The sequence below is a fragment of the Wasmannia auropunctata genome, unplaced genomic scaffold, assembly GCF_000956235.1.
Source record: "Wasmannia auropunctata unplaced genomic scaffold, wasmannia.A_1.0 LD335985.1, whole genome shotgun sequence".
NCBI lineage: Eukaryota > Metazoa > Arthropoda > Insecta > Hymenoptera > Formicidae > Wasmannia > Wasmannia auropunctata.
Window position 1 is genome coordinate 1,712,344 of NW_012026905.1, and position 10,299 is coordinate 1,722,642.

The 10,299-nt window shown below is 35.1% G+C and overlaps 1 protein-coding gene across 4 annotated transcripts in view; it reads right to left on the reverse strand.

The window, feature by feature from the left end:
* LOC105454503 (androgen-induced gene 1 protein-like) overlaps positions 1 to 10,299 on the reverse strand; it is a 37,749-nt gene that overhangs the window by 8,526 nt on the left and 18,924 nt on the right. For 3 of the 4 annotated variants that reach the window (XM_011697155.1, XM_011697153.1, XM_011697154.1), the window contains one exon: positions 8,916 to 9,086. In XM_011697155.1, the coding sequence (XP_011695457.1) occupies positions 8,916 to 9,080 (165 nt within the window). In that variant the 5' untranslated portion in view covers positions 9,081 to 9,086. Of the gene's footprint in view, positions 1 to 50; positions 248 to 5,764; positions 5,971 to 8,915; positions 9,087 to 10,299 lie in introns of those variants that run through there. The other variant, XM_011697156.1, reaches the window with a different exon arrangement.

Genomic DNA, 10,299 nt, shown 5'->3' on the forward strand with positions numbered 1-10,299 from the left:
GAAGCAGAGCGCGCGCTCGGCGCTCGTTATGTATGTACGTCAATACTAACCGCATCCCAGAACGTTAGGAACTTGAACTTCCCACCGTAGGCGTTGTGCATGCTCGTGACATTGTGCGGCACGACCGTGTACGTGTAATCGTAATAAACCGCGAAAGCGTACTGCAGAGAAGTGACCGCATGGAATCCGATCGCTAGACCCTCTCGCATGTCTCTCGCACGGCTGTATTTTTTTTTCACGAGTGAGTCTGAAAACGTGTAATTATCTCTTTTGGGGACCACACGCGGACACCCCGTCGGCGTCGCGGCGCGACGTCGAGCAAGAACAGGAAGACCCGCGCACTCGTCGGCGTACCACAGTTCATTCGCGAAACGAGTCTCATATCTCTCTTTGGAATCTTTTCTCCTACTAAATTATTTCCCGCCTAAATAATTATGATATATCAGAATCGTTAGGATCTCATTGGGGAACTCTCGTGCCCGGTGGCACTAAAGCCGCATGTGAAACCTGGTGGAAAATATTTTACATAATCGAGAGCCCGGGATAGAGTGCCCGTCTACTAAACGGCGGCTGCTCGAAACTGTGCTTGCAAATCGTCACTCTCTCAAACCGCATTTTCCATTACCGCAACCGACGCGGTTTCAGATCTAATTGCAGCAATTTCTTGGCGTACATTACTTTTTTAAATCCTTCGGAGTCGCTGGATTATTAACAAATCTTCTCTTGAAGAAAAACGATACGGTACCAAGAGAAATCAGTAAATAGAAAATAGAGAAAGAGCGAGAGCAAAAACATCTAAGCGCAATCACGGCAGTCATTTATTAAACATGATATTCCGGACATGATTATGTAAAAATTTAAGATTGCGATAAACAGTAGCATTTTACGATTTGTTTTTATTCATTGATCCAAGAATTGTGATTAAGCAATAGAAATAATAGAATGATAAATTTTGAAATTTTCTGCTTACACTGACAGTTGTAGAAGAAAAATAAAAATTATTTTTCTTTTATTATCAATAATTTTGATTGCAAAAATAATACATATATATATATATATATTGTAATTATAATATATATATATTGAAAACATAATTATTAAAATGTTCAAACATAAATATAAATCTCAACCTACATATAAGTGTATGTATGTGTGTTTCATATGTGAATTCTATTTATACAGTTTATGGTGTTCACAAGTTTTATTTGTTCTGTATTTTAAATCTTATCTGAGTGTGCGTGTGTGTGTGTGAGTGCATGCGTGCGTGCGCGCGCGTGTGTGCTTTCACATAACGGTTTTATTTGATTTATATTTCAAATTTAAATTTCAGAGAAATATGAATATGTACAAAAAATCGACGATCTTAATAAAGAAAAATTGTTTTATCTTCTCTTCATGTTTACAAAATTCCTTCTTGCTTGCAACAGTGTAATTTTAAAGGATTCTTATTCTTGTACGTGATTTATTGAGATCAGTGCCGAGATCGATGAACGATTCATTCACTATTCGATTGATCGTCGTATAAATTTTTAACTCGTTATTGTACAAGTACCATCGAGATCGGGAATTATTGTTGAAAGAGTGACAAATATGCAAACGGAAGATAGTACGGAGATGGAAAGTTTCAGTTGATAATTTCTCAACATGTGCGTACTGCATTATGCAAGCGAGTGTATTATATCCGAGTTACATAATTTATATACGTAACTAAAGTACTTAGTTAAAAAAAAAGATTCCACGTGCATAACAAATCTCAATTTTTTTCTCTCCTTTGTAATTTACATCTATTATTGTACTAATTTGCATTTATTTTCAATAGACATGCTATATATATATATATATATATATATATATAAAATTGAAATAGAAATAATATAACCAAAGAAATCATTGTAATGTCATTTTTTAATGATTGTAACAAGAAGTGAATCATCAAAGAAAATTTGCAAGAAATAATCGTTCGTGAAATTGAATGTGAATCGCATTTAAATTAATTTAAATATAATCCAAAACGCTAATAACCGTAAATGTATTTATTATTTATAATTATTATACAGCGCGATCTCTCTCTTTTTCTTTTTCTCTCTCTTTTTCATTTAAATTCACATAAATCGACCGTCGCCAAAATTTCTTCTTCCCAATTTAATTTGGACACGCATGTTTCGGCGATCTCGTTCGAAAATAGGATTCGCTTGATTATATTAAGATAGATATCGGAAATCTAATATATACGTTTTACGTATAAAAATATACATAAATTTTACATAACCATGTCTTTCATTTATATTGCCCGTTACATAAACCTGTCTTTTCAATATAAAATCGGGATAATGTGCGATGCCTCCCGTAACCTTACTACTCATTTACCTCTTCGTATCTCCACGCTTGATTTCTATCTTGTACTACTTCTCTCGCGAGGAAAAGTGATTTACGTTCACTCTCGATACGTAGCAGCGGGAACGAAATATTATGTCACGTATAGAAACCGAAAGGTAGTAGAACAATAGCGCGGACAAGGACTGAAGAAGTGCGTTCGCACTTTTATCGTTCGCTTAAACGATCCTGTTAATCGCATTACGCAATGTAAAAAGCACTTTGTATAAGCGCAAAGTATATTATGACAGACTGGAAGAGATGGACAGCTGGTGTTAGCCTAAATTAACCGAAACTTTCTTACGGATCGCCGTCTTAACGTCATAATTATGAAAGAAGGCGCACTTTCTCGTGACACTGAACGGTTGAATAAAGACTCGAACTGAAGGTATTGAATAATCAAGCGAGAACAAAAATCTGCGAAGAGAAATATGACGCAAAAAAAAAGAAAAGAAAAAAACGAGTATCAAAGCAGGTACAACGTTCGTCGAAATTATAAGGATGAAAAGAAGTAAAATTATTCCAAGTCGTAAAAACACTAGTTTACATCTTGTGTAAATTAACGCTTGAATAATGCACAAGCGTTTGCATATAGACAACGTATGCACGCCGGCGTATGATCTTCCAACAAATTTCAGCTCTAATATTTCGCCTTATATTTTTACTGGGTCATCGGAGCTCGCCCGTTCGTGGGTGAGCTCGTTTTCTTCCTTTTTTTTTTCAGCCGTGCTACCGAAGCGTAAAATTAATATAGGGCATTTCCCTTTCACGGATTTAATATGGACTGCGAAGCGTTCAAAGAAATATTAGGTGACCCGTTGCCGGGCTATTACGTTACATAACTCACTTTGCGCGACAGAGACTTTTTAATTCGCGAATCTGAAACGCGATTATACCCACCCGAGGGTAGCTATTTATTCTACGATTGTCGATACACACCCCGGTCGTCCGATATATTCGTTCCCGGTTAAATCTTTGCGAATACGCGTGCTGTCACCAGAAGCTGTCAACTTTATTTATGTGGATGTTGCTGTCTGTCGATTGTACAGTTTAAAAGAGTCAGTTTAAAAAAAAGCAGTTAAATGCGCGAAGATGAATAAATTTATGGGTAGTAAAAAAAAATAACAGAACGACGCAAATACGAGAAAAATTTCAAGAATTGAAAAAGAAGAACTCGGAAAAACATCAGAAAAATATACCGGCAAAAAACCAGAATTGAATATAAAACAGAAGCGGCAAGAAAATGATTAATAATGCGGAAAGTATAATAAATTCACAACGACCATGAAATGTCTTTAAAGAAAAAATTATGGTAATCATAAAACTTAACATATTATATTTTTAAATTTTTATTGCAATAAAAGGCAGATTAACGGAGAGAACGATATTTCGTGTCGTACAAAGAGGATATATTTTTCACAAATCATTCAATATTTCTGTCGTTCTTTTGTATTTCCATAAAAAAATAAAATAGTATTGTATCCGAACTGTTACATATTTTTTCCAATAAAATTGCGGATCAACAACTACAATATTCTCAAAACATTATTTTCAATCGAAGCTGCAGGGCAATCGAAAGACAATTTGCGACATATTGCGACATACGAGTTTTTAAATTTCTTCTAAAAAAATTGCCGTTAATATACGAATATTTTAAATTAATTAACACGCGCAGACCTTCCTAAATTGACGGTTATTGATAGCCTTTTCTTCTGACGTTAAAAATTAAATTGCTTTGGCATTTACGAACGACTCGAACGAGGGTGATGGTGATATGATGATTTATTGGAATTACTTTCGTTATTTTCGCGCGCATCGTAATGATTTATTACAACGTGAATTTCCTACCATATATCTCTTCCTTTAAACAAGCTATTGGTACTGGATTTTCGATCGAAAGAAAGGCCGGAAGATAAATTGCGGATGTATCGGCTATGATTTCATGCTCCTTCAGATGATTGCAATAACGATCTCGGCAATTTCCGCGAAATTAAAAATATCAGTGCGATCAAATATTCTAAATGAAACAGGAAAAAGATTGTGGTTTTCCATATCCTAATACATATATGATACATATATCAATATATGAATGGAAAACCAGATAAAAGTAGAAAGAATAGATAATAATTGACTTATTATTAGATAAACTGTAGAAATCAATCAAAATCAATATGAATTTGCAATAAAAAGCTGATGAATGAGATTTTCAAAAGTTTATATCGCTTTTTCTTGCTTCAATCTTTTTAAATTTCTCAATTTTGATTTCTTACCGTGCATAAATCTGTCATTAAGAATTAACTAAATAAGTAATAATTGATTATTTTATGAATAAAATGCAGAAAATTCAAATCGCAACCAATATGAATTTACAAAAGAGATAGATCAATGAGAAATTATTAAAAGTTTATACCGGTCTTTTCTGCTGTTTTTAGAACCCGCAATATTACTATCCTACTGTCCACGGTCAAAAATTGATTGTTAAAAATTAAGTAAATAAATAATTGACTCTTTTATGGATAAACCGCAGAAGTTTAAATCGCGGCCAATACGAGTTTACGAAAGAAGACTGGAGATCTGTAAAAAAAATTTCCGAAGTTTACGCCTTCCTCGCTCTTTTTAAGTACCCGCGATTTTGAAACCCTGTCACTCTACGTTTTTGCCACATGAATGTTGATCCTTCTTTATATTTGTAAAGCAATATAAACAAAGCAATTTAATTTTGATAAGAGAGTGGTATCGCAATCGTAACCACGTGTCCCGTCACGTATCGCAATTGAATCAGGCAGCACCCGGGCCACCCGATCTACCTGCTGCCGCGCCGCTCGACGGGCCAGCGATCATCCGCGATCGCCCTGACGCCGCGCCGAGTACAGGCGGTAGAGATTTCGGGAACACGACGCGTCCGCGGACATCCTAACCTCCACTTGTCCGTGATGCAGGCGAGGGTTGTCGTGAAACACGCTCGTCCACCGGGTGGACAAGGAGGTCCAACGACGCGACGGACAGCTCGACACCGTTGGCTATGGGAATTAAGGCACGCTCCCGTCGCGTGTGCACACGTACTCTCGGCGCGTGAACGGCACCGGGTATCCGAACTCGTTGCCGAGATCGCGCAACACTTTGCCTACCGCGTATGCACGCGCGGGGGAGAAGACCGGATTCTACTTTTATCGTCGTCCGTCGACACGCCCGCGTCTCGCGAAAACGAGCGTGTTTGTGTGCGTGAGAGAGAGAAAGAGAGAGAGAGAGAGAACGATAATGACAGATGAGAGAGAAAGAGACGAAGAGAGAGAGAGAGGAGAGAGAGAGAGAACCCTATTTTTAATCGCGGACCACGCACGGCCGTTCTCTCCACGACCTCGGGGGGTACTACCGATCGATCTACCCTTACTTGGTGGCGGAAAACGCGCGCCTCGATTCTTAAAGCGCGGTCGGTATTGTGCGCGGCGTCTGCCCTTCTTGTCTTTTCTTTATCCCCCTTTCTCTTATTTTTCTCCCTTTCCGGAGCGCGAGACACTCGAAGCGGCGCGTTTCACGTGGTCGAGCACAAGGTACACGTCGAGCGCACTCGTGTCGGCGGACCGCGACTTACTGAGTACTCTGACGGATAATGGAGTAAAACGGCGGGTGTGTGGGAAGGGAGAAAAGACCGCAGCGTGCGTGCGTTTGGCACTGGTTCATGCGGCCGCCGTTCACGAGGCAAGGATGGAAGGGAGAACGCGCGGCAGTGGTGGATTCAGGTATCCCGGGCGCCCTACTCCCCGCGCTCGCGCTCTTTACACTCCCCGTCTTCCCTTAGGGCGACCCCGTCCGACCTGAGCTAACAGGACGTGAAAAGCCGATCTGTTCTTTACGTCCGAATAATATTCGGAATAATCCCTTAAATTGAGACGCAGCATTCGGCGGTCGCGGCTTGGTCCCGATCGCCAAATCTCGATCGAACGACGTCGATCTTTAACGTATTATTCACCACTGCTATATATTTACAGACCTTGAGATGCCGCCTTTATGTGTAGGCGTATCTACTTCAAGCTACCGTTTGTAGGGGCTACGTGATTTCTTCCTCTGCAACTCTCCCGTGCTTCGCTCTCCTTTCAGCTTCCGACACTTCAAACTTGAGAAACGCTTGCAATACGATTAATTTTACGTTTAACTTCAAGTTGTTATATCGTATTTTTTATGTATTCTTGATCTATTTTTAATGTTTAAAAATACAAGGTTTATGCGTGTATTTCCTTGCCATGAAAAGTTATAGCAAAATTTATTTTTTAATAAAGCTGTATCCGGGGAGCGATTCACAGGAGAAAGGAAAGAAGGAAAAAAGAATGAGAGAGAGAGAGACAGAGAGAGAGAGAGAGATCAATTTATCACTCTGAGCAAGGTCTAGACTTTCTAGAAACTTGGAATTACGTGAAGTTGATGACACAATAGTGAAGGAGGGACAATGATGTTTCTCCATCCTTTGTTAAGTCTGAAATACGTGCCCCATACAAATATAATCCGGTTGACTTACAAATCAAGACTTACTATTTCTAATCTGCTCTACCTTCTGCTTCTAACTTCGTATATTCAGCGAAACTCGAGAGATATAATTAAATATACTATGTATATAATGCGTTAATGATGACTAATGAAATAGTAATAGGTTTTTTTCGTCGCTAACCGGTTTATCAAACGATAATAATTTGTATATAGAATTTGTATTTGTATTGACCTTTATATAAATAGTAGAATATTTCAACTTTACAGGAAATTAACTGCTAATTAGCTGCTAATTTGCTTTAATAAAAAAAAAGATGTAGTTAGCTATTAATTTTGCTCAATCGACTTACTCTTAAAAAGCATTTTTACATTCAAATAAAACAGCAAAACGCAACATTTTTTTTTCAATAACTTGAACAAGAACAAATATCGATTGAGTTCTTCTTTGCTCATGACGTACATACATGTGTACAACTTGGTGTTTTTTTAACGTTAGTCATTGTAAGTTATATTATAAGAAATAATTCGATTTACGTGACGTTTGTTTTGTAGAAAAAAACTAACAGATAATATAATACTTTATAAAACTATAAACTATCATATTATCTTTATAAAGCTGATATATATTTTATCAGTTATATAACTTGGTAGCTGATACTTTATAAAGTTCTCAGCCATAAATTAGTCGACCGACATTACATCGACGTCGAATCAATATCGATCGACGTTGAATCGGCATGGAATCAATGTCGATCGATTAAACATTTCTGCCTGGATTAGAAAAGCACGTAGACTAACAAATATATGTAAATCTCGATCACAAGATACATTTTTTTCATTCGAAATGTAAAATACAAGAGGAGAGTAAATTATACTTTACGATGCAGAACGTCTGAACCCGACATAAAATAATTTAGTATGCTGTATGCAAAATGTTTGTTAATTTACTAAGTAATTCATTTCGATATTATATTTAATTATATGCAGATTAAGTATATGCATGATGCAAATTCACATGATCTTCTATGTTAATCATAATGACGGCAATGATGAAAAAAGTATTTAGCATTTATTTATTAACTGACTCAATGTTTTACATTTTGCGTCTACACGTTGACTCATGTTAAACTTGCAGCCATATAAAAGGAGTTGTTATTTAACAAAGACTATGTTATCTCGCTGCGTGTGAAAAAGTTTTTCAATTTACAATATATCGCTATATAACTTACAACGAACGTTAAAAAACGTTAAAAAGAGCACCAAGTTACATATGTATGTACGTACGTACGTCACGAGCAGAGGAGGAACTCAAACAATCGATTCGTGAATTAATTGACTGTACAAAAAATTTGATAGATTTGATATATGGAAGCTAACTTCATATATCCATCCATATAAGAATCGTTCAATCTCCATTTCAAGCTCTGATCGACCAATCTGGGTTGAGGAAATGACAATGATATCTATATCTCTAACGTTGCCAATTATTTTTACAAAATTCCGCTACAGATGAAAAGTATTTATAACGTGAAAGAAATTGTTTTTTCGAGAAAACTTTAGAAGCTTTTAAAGTTTAGAAATCTCTATCGCAGGAATGCTCTGTATATTAAGGCTAATTAAAATTAAGTGAAAATTTCAATTTATATATCTAATAATATTAATTGCGTTACTGCAATGTATTATAGTCTATGATTTATAAAGTATCAAGAAAACCGCGGAAACTATTTCATTTCGCATAAAATATCAATAAAAATTTAATTTATTTCAAACACTAAAAAAATCTATGCTATAAGTTATAACGTGAATTACTTAAAAAATATTTGCATAAGTTGCTCTTTTTATTGTTCTGTCTGCTGTTCTTATCGTGCGACATATTTATGTTACTAGATAGTTAACATGTATATTTAACATTGCATATTTTATAATACTTTATAGTAGTATATAGTATATAATAAATAATAACTTGTATATATTTTATCTAATGAAAGGAGAAGAGAGGAGAGTTTACGATTGGAACCAAAGAGAAGAAAGGAGTTTACGATTGGAACTAAAATACTTACCACATCCCACATCGTTAAGTATTTAAATTGGCCAGGATCGAATTTCTTGAACTTATTTTCGAGGAAAGGAATGTGCAATACATTGAAGGCGTAATACAGTGTGAAGCTGTAAGCCACTAGATTGACCAGATGGACCAAGGTGTTTAGAACGTGAGCCATCTTCATGGAATTCTGTCAAAAATTCAACGAATATATGCATTAGATGGAGCAACTAGAGCGGTAATATAAAATACTGAAATAGTATAGTAACATACATATAGTACAAAATCATGTGTCAAGACATATCAATAATACAAACAAATATTTTTAGATAAAGTGAGGAGGAATAAAGTTTCATGGAAAATTTATTTTTCTTAATCATAGTTACATATACAGTTGTGGACAAATAGGTTTCGAAACGCACTAATATTTTGCAAATGCGAACCACGATTACTGTCTCTTGACTAAAGATAGTACACCAATCGTGGTTCATATTTACAAAATATTTGTTATAAGATATATATTAGAAATCTATAAAAAATTATCGCAACTTATTTGTTCCACGACTGATATTTATACATGCATGTTATTGACCTTTCAACTCAAGACGTTCTACTTTTTGATGCATCGATATTTGCTTCGTTCAGCTCGAATATAAAATATAGCTTACAATTAGATCAGCAATTCGATTGCGATTTCTTATTCAGGCGTACATATATCCCAACTAAGTTGTTTTGTATTTAAAGAAATACAAAATAAATAAACTTTTGTGATATTAATTTGCGTCAGATTTTAGAAGTTATTTTTTATTTATATGAGCGTATATGCTTATGTGTATATATGTATGTATACATATTCTAATATTTATTTTATATATTATATATATTAAATATATTATATATATTATATTATATATATTATTTTATATATTAAAATTTATGCGTATTTAAATTTTTTAAATGCATTTCGTATGACATAAAATTATAAATACAATTACTATTATGAAGTCCGAAGACACAAATCATAAATAATCTAAAAAAAAGGGATTTTAAAAAACATTATTAACAATGTATGTGTTAACTCATTCAATGAATAAAAATGTCAGTATAGAGTCAACAATAAATTGAAATCATTAGTACAATGAAGAGCAATAAAGCTAGATATTAATGTAAATATTCAACAGTATATTTCGAAATGACTAAACGTTTCGACATTAAGCCATCCTCAGAAGCAGAAATTACACTGAGAAAAAAAATTTGTTGAAAAACGCAAAATTTGTTTCATCTTACCAAAATATTTAGTCCGATAGGATCAACTAAACGTTACTACGATGGCACAAAATAATTTGTTACTATTATAAACAAAATACTATTTTTTAACTAAACTAGATCGGAAGAGCACACGT